Source organism: Hippocampus guttulatus, chromosome 13 (assembly GCF_054856545.1).
Source record: "Hippocampus guttulatus isolate MCC_2025c chromosome 13, RoL_Hgut_1.0, whole genome shotgun sequence".
Classification (NCBI taxonomy): Eukaryota; Metazoa; Chordata; class Actinopteri; order Syngnathiformes; family Syngnathidae; genus Hippocampus; species Hippocampus guttulatus.
In genome coordinates, this window is record NC_141273.1 from 1,407,501 (window position 1) to 1,420,359 (window position 12,859).

Sequence of the window (12,859 nt, forward strand, 5' to 3'; positions counted from 1 at the left end):
ATTATGTAACGTACAGTATCATATCGATAGAGTATGATACCAAGACGAGGTGGCCGAGAGGTTAAGGCGATGGACTGCTAATCCATTGTGCTATGCACGCATGAGTTCGAATCCCATCCTCGTCGAGATTTACCGTCAGGCTCACCCTTTTGTCGGACACCACCCTGCCGTCATTATGTAACGTACGGTATCATATCGATACAGTATGATACCAAGACGAGGTGGCCGAGAGGTTAAGGCGATGGACTGCTAATCAGTTGTGCTCTGCACGCATGGGTTCAAATCCCATCCTCGTCGATATTTACCATCAGGATCAAGCTTTTGTCGAACGCCATCATTACGTAATGTACGGTATAATAACGATACTTTATGATATATAGTAAGACGAGGTGGCCGAGAGGTTAAGGCGATGGACAGCTAATCCGTTGTGCTCTGCACGCATGGGTTTGAATCCCATCCTCGTCGATGTTTACCGTCAGGATCACCCTTTTGTCGAACACCACCCTGCCATCATTACGTAACGTACGGTATCATATCGATACAGTATGATACCAAGACGTGGTGGCCGAGAGGTTAAGGCGATGGACTGCTAATCCATTGTGCTCTGCACGCATGGGTTCGAATCCCATCCTCGTCGATATTTACCGTCACGATCACCCTTTTGTCGAACACCGCCATCATTACGTAATGTACGGTATCATATCAATACATCATGATACCAAGACGAGGTGGCCGAGAGGTTAAGGCGATGGACTGCTAATCCATTGTGCTCTGCACGCATGGGTTCGAATCCCATCCTCATCGATATTTACCGTCAGGATCACCCTTTTGTCGAACGCCATCATTACGTAATGTACGGTATAAAAACAATACTTTATGATATATACTAAGACGAGGTGACCGAGAGGTTAAGGCGATGGACTGCTAATCTGTTGTGCTCTGGACGCATGGGTTCAAATCCCATCCTTGTCGATATTTACCGTCAGGATCACCCTTTTGTCGGACACCACCCTGCCGTCATTATGTAACGTACGGTATCATATCGATACAGTATGATACCAAGAAGAGGTGGCCGAGAGGTTAAGGCGATGGACTGCTAATCAGTTGTGCTCTGCACGCATGGGTTCAAATCCCATCCTCGTCGATATTTACCGTCAGGATCAAGCTTTTGTCGAACGCCATCATTACGTAATGTACGGTATAATAACGATACTTTATGATATATAGTAAGACGAGGTGGCCGAGAGGTTAAGGCGATGGACAGCTAATCCGTTGTGCTCTGCACGCATGGGTTCAAATCCCATCCTCGTCGATATTTACCGTCAGGATCACCCTTTTGTCGAACACCACCCTGCCATCATTATGTAACGTACGGTATCATATCGATACAGTATGATACCAAGACGAGGTGGCCGAGAGGTTAAGGCAATGGACTGCTAATCCATTGTGCTCTGCACGCATGGGTTCGAATCCCATCCTCGTCGATGTTTACCGTCAGGATCACCCTTTTGTCGAACACCACCCTGCCATCATTACGTAACGTACGGTATCATATCGATACAGTATCATACCAAGACGTGGTGGCCGAGAGGTTAAGGCGATGGACTGCTAATCCATTGTGCTCTGCACGCATGGGTTCGAATCCCATCCTCGTCGATATTTACCGTCACGATCACCCTTTTGTCGAACACCGCCATCATTACGTAATGTACGGTATCATATCGATACATCATGATACCAAGACGAGGTGGCCGAGAGGTTAAGGCGATGGACTGCTAATCCATTGTGCTCTGCACGCATGGGTTCGAATCCCATCCTCGTCGATATTTACCGTCAGGATCACCTTTTGTCGACCACCACCCTGCCATCATTACGTAATGTACGGTATCATATCGATACAGTATGATACCAAGACGAGGTGGCCGAGAGGTTAAGGCGATGGACTGCTAATCCATTGTGCTCTGCACGCATGGGTTTGAATCCCATTCTCGTCGATATTTACCGTCAGATCACCCTTTTGTCCAACACCGCCATCATTACGTAATGTACGGTATCATATCGATACATCATGATACCAAGACGAGGTGGCCGAGAGGTTAAGGCGATGGACTGCTAATCCATTGTGCTCTGCACGCATGGGTTCGAATCCCATCCTCGTCGATTTTTACCGTCACGATCACCCTTTTGTCGAACACCGCCATCATTACGTAATGTACGGTATCATATCGATACAGTACAATACCAAGACGAGGTGGCCGAGAGGTTAAGGCGATGGACTGCTAATCCATTGTGCCCTGCACGCATGGGTTCGAATCCCATCCTCGTCGATATTTACCGTCACGATCACCCTTTTGTCGAACACCGCCATCATTACGTAATGTACGGTATCATATCGATACACCATGATACCAAGACGAGGTGGCCGAGAGGTTAAGGCGATGGACTGCTAATCCATTGTGCTCTGCACGCATGGGTTCGAATCCCATCCTCGTCGATATTTACCGTCAGGATCACCCTTTTGTCGAACGCCATCATTACGTAATGTACGGTATAAAAACAATACTTTATGATATATACTAAGACGAGGTGACCGAGAGGTTAAGGCGATGGACTGCTAATCTGTTGTGCTCTGGACGCATGGGTTCAAATCCCATCCTTGTCGATATTTACCGTCACGATCACCCTTTTGTCGAACACCGCCATCATTACGTAATGTACGGTATCATATCGATACATCATGATACCAAGACGAGGTGGCCGAGAGGTTAAGGCGATGGACTGCTAATCCATTGTGCTCTGCACGCATGGGTTCGAATCCCATCCTCGTCGATATTTACCGTCACGATCACCCTTTTGTCGAACACCGCCATCATTACGTAATGTACGGTATCATATCGATACATCATGATACCAAGACGAGGTGGCCGAGAGGTTAAGGCGATGGACTGCTAATCCATTGTGCTCTGCACGCATGGGTTCGAATCCCATCCTCGTCGATATTTACCGTCAGGATCACCCTTTTGTCGACCACCACCCTGCCATCATTACGTAACGTACGGTATCATATCGATACAGTATGATACCAAGACGAGGTGGCCGAGAGGTTAAGGCGATGGACTGCTAATCCATTGTGCTCTGCACGCATGGGTTTGAATCCCATTCTCGTCGATATTTACCGTCAGATCACCCTTTTGTCGAACACCGCCATCATTACGTAATGTACGGTATCATATCGATACATCATGATACCAAGACGAGGTGGCCGAGAGGTTAAGGCGATGGACTGCTAATCCATTGTGCTCTGCATGCATGGGTTCGAATCCCATCCTCGTCGATTTTTACCGTCACGATCACCCTTTTGTCGAACACCGCCATCATTACGTAATGTACGGTATCATATCGATACATCATGATACCAAGACGAGGTGGCCGAGAGGTTAAGGCGATGGACTGCTAATCCATTGTGCTCTGCACGTATGGGTTCAAATCCCATCCTCGTCGATACTTACCGTCACGATCACCCTTTTGTCGAACACCGCCATCATTACGTAATGTACGGTATCATATCGATACATCATGATATTAAAATGAGGTGGCCGAGAGGTTAAGGCGATGGACTGCTAATCTGTTGTGCTCTGCACGAATGGGTTCAAATCCCATCCTCGTCGATATTTACCATCAGGATCACCCTTTTGTCAAACACCACCCTGCCATCATTATGTAACGTACAGTATCATATCGATACAGTATGATACCAAGACGAGGTGGCCGAGAGGTTAAGGCGATGGACTGCTAATCCATTGTGCTCTGCACGCATGGGTTCGAATCCCATCCTCGTCGATATTTACCGTCAGGCTCACCCTTTTGACGCACACCCTGCCATCATTACGTAACGTACGGTATCATATCGATACAGTATGATACCAAGACGAGGTGGCCGAGAGGTTAAGGCGATGGACTGCTAATCCGTTGTGTTCTGCACGCATGGGTTCAAATCCCATCCTCGTCGATATTTACCGTCAGGATCACCCTTTTGTCGAACGCCATCATTACGTAATGTACGGTATCATATCGATACTTTATGATACTTACTAAGACGAGGTGGCCGAGAGGTTAAGGCGATGGACTGCTAATCCATTGTGCTCTGCACGCATGGGTTCAAATCCCATCCTCGTCGATACTTACCGTCACGATCACCCTTTTGTCGAACACCGCCATCATTACATAATGTACGGTATCATATCGATACATCATGATACCAAGACGAGGTGGCCGAGAGGTTAAGGCGATGGACTGCTAATCCATTGTGCTCTGCACACATGGGTTCGAATTCCATCCTCGTCGATGTTTAGCTTCAGGATCACCCTTTTGCCAAACACCACCCTGCCATCATTACATAACATACGGTATCATATCGATATATTATGATTGTTGGTAAGACAAAGTGGCTGAGAGGTTAAGGCGATGGACTGCTAAAGGTTTTCTTTTCTCATCTTTTTCTTCTCTTGTATATTATCTGAAAATCAGACTCATTATGGTCTTGTCGGTTTGATGACAGATTCTCATCATTTTTTCAGTTGATGGTGTTCATTTCACTGCAGACCACTGGTGGCTTGCAGAAACCTCATAAAGATCCTCATCATTTGAATCAGGTGTGTTGAAGGAGGGCAACATCTACAACATGTACGTTAGTAGCACTCGAGTACCAGAGTTTGCAACCTGTGCTGTTCAGTGAGACCAGACGAGACGCCACAAAGGTTGTTTGGTGACAGAAAAGAGAAATTCCTTCATACTTTGGTTTCTCCAGAGGCTCAGGCTCGTTGCGTCCTTCGCCGGCCGGGCATTTCTCCGCTTCCTCACCCGTCAGAAGGTGAAGCTCTGCCTCCACTTTGCCCTGGAACGACAAACACAAACATGGTTCGCGGCATAAAAATTGCAACATGAGAGTCAAACACACAAATGGGAAGCACAGAGTTCGACGATGCATTGAATCAGATTCTTGTTTGCTGACTAAAAAGAAAAGACTGAGGACGCACTGAATCGAGTGAACAGACAAAAAAATTGCAAACTCGGATGCTTCAACTCAACGAAGCAGAGAGTCAGATGCTTCGGGTTGAATCGGGTGATTGATTCAAACGATTCAGATGAATCCGATCAAGAATCACTGGATATGCCGCAGAACCTAATAATTTACGTCGGTGGACTCAATGAAAACACGGTGCGCTCAGATGACTTGGTTCATGAATTCCAGTCGGCGGACTCAACAGACATCCTGGCATGATTTCGTTCGTGACACCGGAGAAAACATGAGGATTCGAGTCAGGGCACTCACTGGACATCCCATAGACTCAGATGATGCGATTCAAGAACTTCATGAGCAGGAGCAGCGGTGAACCTACCGTGAGTTCAAACTCGTCCTCCTCGTTGCGGGCCACGAAAGGCCACCATCCTTTGATTCTCTTCTGCTTGAAGATGGACACGGTGGGCACGTCGGCCTCGTTGGTCACCATCTCGATGGCGCACTGCTTGGCCGTCTTTGCACCGCGCGGGAAACGGTTCAGGTCGAGCTCGATCGCACCTGTTCGGCATGTTCACGTGTTGTGGGCTTGACGCCGCAGAAAGCTTCAGCGTACAAGAAGTCGGTTGAGAGATTACCGAGGAAGTCATCGGCAGAGAAGTGGTCGGCGTCCCACACTTGCAGGTTGAGGCGGGCCGGGATCTTGTACTCGGTCTCGTCCCAGGCGAACATGGACTCCTTCTTGGAGATGACAATTTTCTCCTCGGCCATCAGGTAGTCAAAGGGGTAGATGAAGCGCCAGTTGAAGTTGCCCTCGCCGGTGATGGAGTGGTAGTGGACGTCCGTGTCCTGCTTGTCCTCCTGCTGCCCCTTGAGCCAGCTGGACCGAGAGAAAAGGGGAACTATCCATTCACCCCTCCATTATCCGAACCGCTTATCCTCCTCATCCTCACGAGGGTGCTGAAGTCTATCCCGGCTGTCTTCGGGCAGTAGGCGGGGTACACCCTGATCTGGTTGCCGGCCAAGCGTAGGGCACACGTAGACAAACAACCATCCGAGCTCAAACTCACACTGTGGGACAATTTCGAGTGTTCCATTCACCTAGCGTGCATGTTTTTGAAATGTGGGAGGAAACAGAATACCCGGAGAAAACCCACGCAGGCATGGAAAGAACATGCAAACTCCACACATGAAGGCCGGAGCCCGGATTCGAAAGCGGGTACCTCTGTACATGCTAACCAGCCGTCCACTGTGCCGCCTTTGGAGAGAACTAAATCCGACCCCCGCGGACCCCCCCCCCACCCCCCCCAAAAAAAAACATACCGAAGAACAAGGTGGCTCATTTGGAACTAAAACAAAGTTGGTAGTTTTACCCTCTGACAAATATGTCGCTGGATTTCTCTCCGGTGAAAATGTCGTCGTCCTCCAGGACCACTTCATCCGTGTTCCAAATGATCACCCGCAGCTCAAACCTGAAGAGGAAGCCAAATGACTGGAATCAGTGCGGTGACCAACCCTTATTTGTACTTGTTAGAAGTAAATTTCAGCTCAAATAATGCAACTGTCTTGTTGACAATGTAGCTACTGGCTGGGCATTACAAAAGAAGTCTCAATGTGTTTGTTGTATACTTCTTTGGTTTGCGAGGTGCAATGTCCAGGGCAGGACCAGGTGCCGTCATGTCCTTTGGGAACATGTCCACCCACATCTCAATTCTGCCCTGAAGATACAAATTGACCACAAAATGAATTGATCGGCCAAAGCCAATGACAAATCATTAAAAAGTGAAATGACTGATCGTTGACTTGTTCGATTCCCGGTTTGTCCGGGTGCAGAAGCGGCCTGGTCTCCACATGTTCCGGCACCAATTTGCAGCCCGCCCCCGGGATTTCCTCCCAGTGCCTGAGTACAGTCAGCGCCAGGTGCTCATTGGTCTGCTTCTTCAGGCCTGACCGCAATGACGTTTTCCTTCAGTATTTCCCTCCATCGAGAAACGCGGCAAAAAGAGGAGGCGTTACCGTTCTCATCCTCGATCTCAGTGGACGCCATAAAGACGCGGTTCTCCACTTTCACCCGCCCGCCCGGCCCGTAGTGAGGACCGTCCAGTTTGCCGTCCTTGCATAGCTTGGCCAGGATCTGTGTGGGCTTCATGGGGTCCCTCCAGATGTTGTAACCGTGGCTATGGAGCACAAATATAAAGGGTTGGACAGCGCAAGTCTGGCACGGAGTAAATCTACGCAGGGGCAGGCTAGACTAAGTTTGGGTATTTTGGGCAGAACCCTCCACCCTGCCCTCCATATCTGTGCCACGGCCAGAGGGATGATTTAACAAAATATAATAAGAATTGAATGAATCGGTGCCGTTTCAGAAGCAGAGACGAACCACATTTGTAAACAAGCGCATTGAGGCTAGCGTCAGCTCACGTGGCATAGCTAGCGGTGATGCCGCAGGTGGCCCTGTGCTTGCTGTAGAAGCGGTTCTCCAGGTCCAGCTTGGTCTCGCCGATCAGGTCGTCGGTGCCCACCAGGTCCCAGTCGTAGATGGACACGGTGAGGGTGGAGTCCATGGGGAACGTGGCCTCGATGTCAAAGGACCTGCAGGACGAGGGAGTGAGCGATACTACAACGATGTTTTCCAAGTCGGACAGCTTTTGTCCATACTTTCCAAAAAGCGGATTGAGTTGCTTGGAGATGTAGTTCTCCTTATCCTTCACTTCATTCTTTCCAAGCTTGATGACAACGTACGGATCGGCTTTGCCGTTGATGTCCGCTGGGTGGAGATCGGTTGCCTGTCACCACAGAGTTATTTTATCTTGATCGCGCAGGTAAGATTCAAACCCTGAACCTCAGAACCGTGAGACAGACATGCTAGGCACGATCTCACCACGTGAGGCCGAACAATGATTCTGAATATCAATCCGGCGGATGCTGACTCACCCTGATGATGTAAACCCGCACCAGGACGATGATGGGATCGTTGTGCGGGATGTTCTGGAACATCCCCATGTTGGAGTCGAAGTCTCTGGGCAGCTCGTCGGACACTTTGTACATGCACAGGGAGCCCTATAATCAAATAAAAAATGCAAAAATTAACAATAATAATCATTTGTACCGCGCTACTGTCATACTCAAAGTATTCTAACTAAAAACAAACCAACAAACACAATTTTAGGAACACTTGTGGGGTTTTGGTGTCTGAGACTTTTTCCTCTGCGAATGTTGGAACTTTTTCACCTTTACTTATTCTTTTGCAAATTTATTCTCATCATCACAGACGTGTTCATTTGATATTCATCAAAGACACGAAGCGACTTTTCCCACATTATTCTGAGGACTTGATTCCCGTCATAGCCGTCCGTTATCCAAGCCGGTTATCCTCAGAGAAAAATTTACATCTTTTTTATTTTTTTTATTTTTTAATTAACACGTTTATCCTCGTAGAGATCATCTTACTTTGAATTTCCCAACAATCCTGTCTTCCTCCGAACCGTTCTGGTCGTCGTCATCGCCGCCTTTTCCCCTGAAGAGGTTGAAACTGTGCAGCCAGTCCTCAAAGTTATCAAAGTCACTCTCCAGTTCTTTGGGATACACCTTTTGTGAGACAATGAAAAGACATTTGAAAAAAAGAAAAGTGGAATCAGACGGAGGTGAGTTCAATGACACGTTGACGGTGCCTACTTTGAGCTCGTCCAGCTTTGCCTTTTTCTTTTCGGCCGGGTCGACGGTGGCCTTCTTCTTGTCCTTCTTCCCTTTGCCCCTCCTGCTGCCTTTCACGGGAGAGTCATCAGGTTTGATGTCTGAGTTAGCCGTGATGATGATGATGAGGAGGAAGAGAAAGGAAGACGAAGGGTAGGGGGAGGTAAAAAAAGGAGCACAGCACTCGAGACATGAATTCCAACATGAAAGTTGTCAGCGACTGTTCAATGAGCAGAAACAAGCATACTCGATTAAGCCATTTATCCACTCCATTTATCCTGTGTACCTACTGTAAGTTCCTCCAAAGTCAAGATCGTGTTTATTTTTTCAAGGGAAATCCACAAAATAATCAGTAAACTTTGAAAAAAAACCCCATCACCGTTTAGTGTTGCCCAGCTGTCTACAGTTTCAGATTAGGAGTTCATCGAGCCCTGTAATTCACCCAAAATGGCTGCTTCAAAACAAAATGACCGGCTTCCTGTTTGATTTCCCGCATGAGTCATTGAAACTTTTTTTTGTCCACCCGATTTTGGGTCAATCGGAAAAGCTCATGTCATGTGTGTCATGTACATTAGATACGATGGTATATCGGTTCCCAAGGGTGTGCCGCAGGGTTCCGTGCTAGGTCCACATTTATGTGAATAATCTTGGTCAAAATGTGGCAAATGCGGGACTCCGTCATGATGCGGATGACACCGTTATGTACTGCAGTGGCGCATCTCTTGCATAAACGGTGAAAGATATGCAAAATATCTTTGTGGTCTTTCAAAACACTGCATGAGCTGAAACTTGTTTTAAACGTAGATAAAAGCAAGCTCATGTTTTCATGCTCAGCCCGGAATCTCCTGCAGAAACAAATTGGGGTGGTGAAATTTTCCCACATTTTTTTTTGCAGGACCCCTAAAATTATGTTTGTGTCGGATATTGAAGGTTCAACTAGATTCCCCAAAACGAAGCAGTCACAATTTTGCTAATAGACAACTTTCATGGCGGCATATGGTTGCGGGTTAAGGGCGCAAACAAAAGTTAGCCCACATGCATGAGTTTCGGATTCATGTCAGCGTCTCGACACACCGATGCATCGGGGGAGCAAAGGCTCGCTACTGAAACAAGGAAGGCAAAGTTAGTGAGACAACATCGACCATGCAGTCCGACGACACCTACGAAGTGAGGAGACTCACTCGACTTTATTCTCGTAGCTTTTTCCATGTTCATTTTACATCTTAGTGATCAGAATTTATCGTTATTGTCCTTTCCTTTATTCCACAAAAATAATATTTTTAAACATTTTTTTGCATTAATCTGAATTATTTCCTCAGAACTGTAGTCTTTCAAACTTTACTCTTGAAAAAAAAATATATATATACAGTATATATTCTTTGTACCTCCACCATCTGCCAGATCTGCATCTTCTTTGTCTTCCGAATCCGACTGCACCCCCTCTTGACCCTTTAGCGCCTAAGAAGATTGAGGATTGAATTAAGTGCCAGAAATGGCACTGCGGTGTGACAAATAATAAATCATCAACAGGAAATAACCCGGTACCTCTGTCAGGGTCTCAATGGAGGCAAAATATTTGGACCACCAGTCGAGCATGCTCTCATCCAGGCCGTCGTCATCCGTCTCGTCACCCTTCTTCCTCTTCTTCTTCCTCCCTTTCGCATCCTTGTCGTGGTCCTTTAGTGTGGAGAATGCATTCATTGAACGGTGCATTCGACATCCACGCATTGACATATTTCACGCACAAAGCGTAAAGTCATGGCAGCACTTGACCCACCTCAACCTTCACCACGGCATCAGAGCACTACAAAAAAAAAACATGATTCAAAATTATATTAGAGTGACGGACGACTCTATTCTCAGAATCATTTCTATTCATTTTCCTTTTGTTCATGGAAAATGATGACTTTTGAACACTGCTTCAATCTCTTCAACATTCTTCGCAATAAATTATGACTTCATTCTGACAATATTGCAACGGTATTCTCACAAAAGATTTACGGTACCGATTTATGACTATACTCTAAATATTTCAACATTATTCTTAGGGAATTAAGACTTTAAGATGTCGATTTACTGTATTTTTTTTTCCACAAAAAAGGGAGAACATTTTACCGAATCTAATCTGACCACTGTGTCCACCTTCTTAAAATTGGGCTCAGGTTCCATGTTGACGACGACGATTTCCTCTGTAAGACAAAGACAGCGCAATTTAATAAAGAGCTGCTGTATTGATACGAAATGTGAAAACGGAAACTCCCTGACTCGTTCCCGCATCGTTGCCGCAAACGGCCAAGCCGGCATGACTGGTGCAAATATTCAATTGGTCTCTGGGGCAATTATGAAGCAGGACTATGAAATCTGCCTAGCGACGGTCGACCGCTCAGTATGACTTGTCCGGGGAATGGCCGCAATTCCATGCGTCGATGTTTCCCGCGCCTTCTGGCTGGCTGGCTCCAATCGTACCTGCGTTGGACCAGTTGTTGGCCTGCTTGTCGGAGGGCCTGTAGATGAACTTCCTGAGGCTGGTGACGGCATTGGAGCCCACCAGGGTGTAGCGGCCGAACGCCCTGCAGTCCACCACGCGGATGTTGAGAGGCGGGTGAAGCAGCTCGTTCTCTGGCAAATCCTGACAGAGGCAAAATCGAGGATTGCAATGTGCAATATGATCGATATCATGCTTCATCGTACATTTCTAGACTGTTTTATGTTATTATCCATATTAACACACCTCAATTTAGACTCATTGTTTCATGTGTTTGTTGCTTGTAGCTTGATTTATGACCTTATTTTGGAATTCCTACATTGGTTTATGACTTGTTCTCAACACTCGACTTCATTCTGACCAAATATTGGCAAAATGACACAACGCAAGTTCACTTTTTTAATGTTACCCGGTGGCTGTTCTCGTCAAAGTGGCTTTCAGAAAATTGTGACTGATAAATACAGAATTGTGGCTTTATTCTTTTAGCATTTCATCATCACGCTCTTCAGCTCTTAGTGTGGATTTATGACTTTATTGACATTTCAATTCATTTATTCTCTTACGATATTTAAAGTAGATTTTGGACTATTCTCTTGACAATTTCAATAGAATAAATTAAATAATTCAAAAGAGAATGACTTAAGATTTATGACTTTCTTCACTTAACATTTCAATGTTAATCTCAAAAATTCTACTTAGATTTATGACTCCCTTCTTGTAATCTTTCAAATTTCTTTCGTCAGGTCTCTTTTAGAACGTTTTGAACATTTCAGGCCAAGGGCTTACCACTTCAAAGCACTTGACGAGCGTGCTGAAATTGGGGTTCTTCTTGTAGTTGGGAATGAGGACCGACTGTACGCCCTTCCCGGCGCATTCCACATCCACGCGGGGCCGGTCCACCTGAGCCAGGTTGACCCTCTTCAGATCCCTCAGACCCCAGAATAGGACCTGGAGACAGTAATGCGGTCACTGATGTGAGGGAGCGAGTCAGCCAACCTTGCCCCCAATTAAAATATTAAGAATTGCTTACAAATCGGTACCTTGACTTTTTCCCCTAACTAGTTTTTTTTTCTTTTTGGAGCTTTTCGAGTTACGAGCTGTCGCTTTGTGTTGCAAGCAAAAAAATTGGCCTCACGTGTGAACTCCTTCCCTTTAATTTCCAGCTTTATTCTCGCACTGTCTCGTATTACTTTGGCAATAGTTCACGTGGTGACCAAGCGGCACAAGTGCAGGCACAGTCATGCTTTGTGAAATTTAACACGGGAGATGAGTGATTTGAGTTACAAACTCGGTCACAAAACTAATTAAACTTGCAAGTCAAGGTAGCGCTGGATTAATTGTTGAAATCATAAATATACCAGAAACTACGAACATTTATTACATTTCAAATTCATATCGCATTAAACTTAAGAAATAGGGATTTGGCGTCATCATGTGGCCGAATAGAAAGAGTACAAAATTGTTTTAAATGCAAATAAGGGAGAGTAAGTTCTAATGAACCCCCCCGCAAATGCGTACACTGACTTATTACCTCAATTCTGTACTTGCTGAGAACAGGTCTGATTCCCATCGGAACGGGAAGCAGTGGGCCACGGTCCATATCTGCGGGACCGTCGATGGGCGGAAGGTCAGCTTTGCCATTCGGGCCAATCTGACAATTTGCA

The 12,859-nt window shown here is 46.3% G+C and overlaps 1 protein-coding gene and 26 non-coding genes across 28 annotated transcripts in view; 26 read left to right on the forward strand and 1 right to left on the reverse strand.

Annotated features, from left to right (window-relative positions):
• The window catches only part of LOC147195683 (otoferlin-like), a 28,232-nt gene that overhangs the window by 4,657 nt on the left and 10,716 nt on the right, over nt 1-12,859 (reverse strand). The window contains exons 22-40 of one of the 2 annotated variants that reach the window (XM_086127206.1): nt 12,727-12,846; nt 11,982-12,143; nt 11,177-11,339; nt 10,826-10,899; nt 10,488-10,514; nt 10,256-10,387; nt 10,096-10,168; nt 8,693-8,781; nt 8,468-8,605; nt 7,952-8,077; nt 7,676-7,803; nt 7,439-7,609; nt 7,034-7,194; nt 6,821-6,963; nt 6,647-6,735; nt 6,391-6,489; nt 5,656-5,897; nt 5,400-5,578; nt 4,794-4,894 (exon numbers count right to left, since the gene is read on the reverse strand). In XM_086127206.1, the coding sequence (XP_085983332.1) occupies nt 4,794-4,894; nt 5,400-5,578; nt 5,656-5,897; nt 6,391-6,489; nt 6,647-6,735; nt 6,821-6,963; nt 7,034-7,194; nt 7,439-7,609; nt 7,676-7,803; nt 7,952-8,077; nt 8,468-8,605; nt 8,693-8,781; nt 10,096-10,168; nt 10,256-10,387; nt 10,488-10,514; nt 10,826-10,899; nt 11,177-11,339; nt 11,982-12,143; nt 12,727-12,846 (2,417 nt within the window). Of the gene's footprint in view, nt 1-4,793; nt 4,895-5,399; nt 5,579-5,655; nt 5,898-6,390; nt 6,490-6,646; nt 6,736-6,820; nt 6,964-7,033; nt 7,195-7,438; nt 7,610-7,675; nt 7,804-7,951; nt 8,078-8,467; nt 8,606-8,692; nt 8,812-10,095; nt 10,169-10,255; nt 10,388-10,487; nt 10,515-10,825; nt 10,900-11,176; nt 11,340-11,981; nt 12,144-12,726; nt 12,847-12,859 lie in introns of both variants that reach the window. The other variant, XM_086127205.1, reaches the window with a different exon arrangement.
• On the forward strand, nt 44-125 carry trnas-gcu (transfer RNA serine (anticodon GCU)). The gene has a single exon. It is a non-coding gene; the product is annotated as a tRNA-Ser (tRNA).
• On the forward strand, nt 216-297 carry trnas-gcu (transfer RNA serine (anticodon GCU)). The gene has a single exon. It is a non-coding gene; the product is annotated as a tRNA-Ser (tRNA).
• trnas-gcu (transfer RNA serine (anticodon GCU)) lies at nt 384-465 on the forward strand. The gene has a single exon. It is a non-coding gene; the product is annotated as a tRNA-Ser (tRNA).
• Nucleotides 556-637, forward strand: trnas-gcu (transfer RNA serine (anticodon GCU)). Its single transcript has one exon. It is a non-coding gene; the product is annotated as a tRNA-Ser (tRNA).
• trnas-gcu (transfer RNA serine (anticodon GCU)) lies at nt 723-804 on the forward strand. Its single transcript has one exon. It is a non-coding gene; the product is annotated as a tRNA-Ser (tRNA).
• Nucleotides 891-972, forward strand: trnas-gcu (transfer RNA serine (anticodon GCU)). Its single transcript has one exon. It is a non-coding gene; the product is annotated as a tRNA-Ser (tRNA).
• trnas-gcu (transfer RNA serine (anticodon GCU)) lies at nt 1,063-1,144 on the forward strand. Its single transcript has one exon. It is a non-coding gene; the product is annotated as a tRNA-Ser (tRNA).
• trnas-gcu (transfer RNA serine (anticodon GCU)) lies at nt 1,231-1,312 on the forward strand. Its single transcript has one exon. It is a non-coding gene; the product is annotated as a tRNA-Ser (tRNA).
• On the forward strand, nt 1,403-1,484 carry trnas-gcu (transfer RNA serine (anticodon GCU)). The gene has a single exon. It is a non-coding gene; the product is annotated as a tRNA-Ser (tRNA).
• trnas-gcu (transfer RNA serine (anticodon GCU)) lies at nt 1,575-1,656 on the forward strand. The gene has a single exon. It is a non-coding gene; the product is annotated as a tRNA-Ser (tRNA).
• Nucleotides 1,742-1,823, forward strand: trnas-gcu (transfer RNA serine (anticodon GCU)). Its single transcript has one exon. It is a non-coding gene; the product is annotated as a tRNA-Ser (tRNA).
• Nucleotides 1,913-1,994, forward strand: trnas-gcu (transfer RNA serine (anticodon GCU)). The gene has a single exon. It is a non-coding gene; the product is annotated as a tRNA-Ser (tRNA).
• On the forward strand, nt 2,079-2,160 carry trnas-gcu (transfer RNA serine (anticodon GCU)). The gene has a single exon. It is a non-coding gene; the product is annotated as a tRNA-Ser (tRNA).
• Nucleotides 2,246-2,327, forward strand: trnas-gcu (transfer RNA serine (anticodon GCU)). Its single transcript has one exon. It is a non-coding gene; the product is annotated as a tRNA-Ser (tRNA).
• Nucleotides 2,413-2,494, forward strand: trnas-gcu (transfer RNA serine (anticodon GCU)). The gene has a single exon. It is a non-coding gene; the product is annotated as a tRNA-Ser (tRNA).
• Nucleotides 2,581-2,662, forward strand: trnas-gcu (transfer RNA serine (anticodon GCU)). Its single transcript has one exon. It is a non-coding gene; the product is annotated as a tRNA-Ser (tRNA).
• On the forward strand, nt 2,748-2,829 carry trnas-gcu (transfer RNA serine (anticodon GCU)). Its single transcript has one exon. It is a non-coding gene; the product is annotated as a tRNA-Ser (tRNA).
• On the forward strand, nt 2,915-2,996 carry trnas-gcu (transfer RNA serine (anticodon GCU)). Its single transcript has one exon. It is a non-coding gene; the product is annotated as a tRNA-Ser (tRNA).
• Nucleotides 3,087-3,168, forward strand: trnas-gcu (transfer RNA serine (anticodon GCU)). Its single transcript has one exon. It is a non-coding gene; the product is annotated as a tRNA-Ser (tRNA).
• On the forward strand, nt 3,253-3,334 carry trnas-gcu (transfer RNA serine (anticodon GCU)). The gene has a single exon. It is a non-coding gene; the product is annotated as a tRNA-Ser (tRNA).
• trnas-gcu (transfer RNA serine (anticodon GCU)) lies at nt 3,420-3,501 on the forward strand. Its single transcript has one exon. It is a non-coding gene; the product is annotated as a tRNA-Ser (tRNA).
• Nucleotides 3,587-3,668, forward strand: trnas-gcu (transfer RNA serine (anticodon GCU)). The gene has a single exon. It is a non-coding gene; the product is annotated as a tRNA-Ser (tRNA).
• trnas-gcu (transfer RNA serine (anticodon GCU)) lies at nt 3,759-3,840 on the forward strand. Its single transcript has one exon. It is a non-coding gene; the product is annotated as a tRNA-Ser (tRNA).
• On the forward strand, nt 3,928-4,009 carry trnas-gcu (transfer RNA serine (anticodon GCU)). The gene has a single exon. It is a non-coding gene; the product is annotated as a tRNA-Ser (tRNA).
• Nucleotides 4,096-4,177, forward strand: trnas-gcu (transfer RNA serine (anticodon GCU)). The gene has a single exon. It is a non-coding gene; the product is annotated as a tRNA-Ser (tRNA).
• trnas-gcu (transfer RNA serine (anticodon GCU)) lies at nt 4,263-4,344 on the forward strand. The gene has a single exon. It is a non-coding gene; the product is annotated as a tRNA-Ser (tRNA).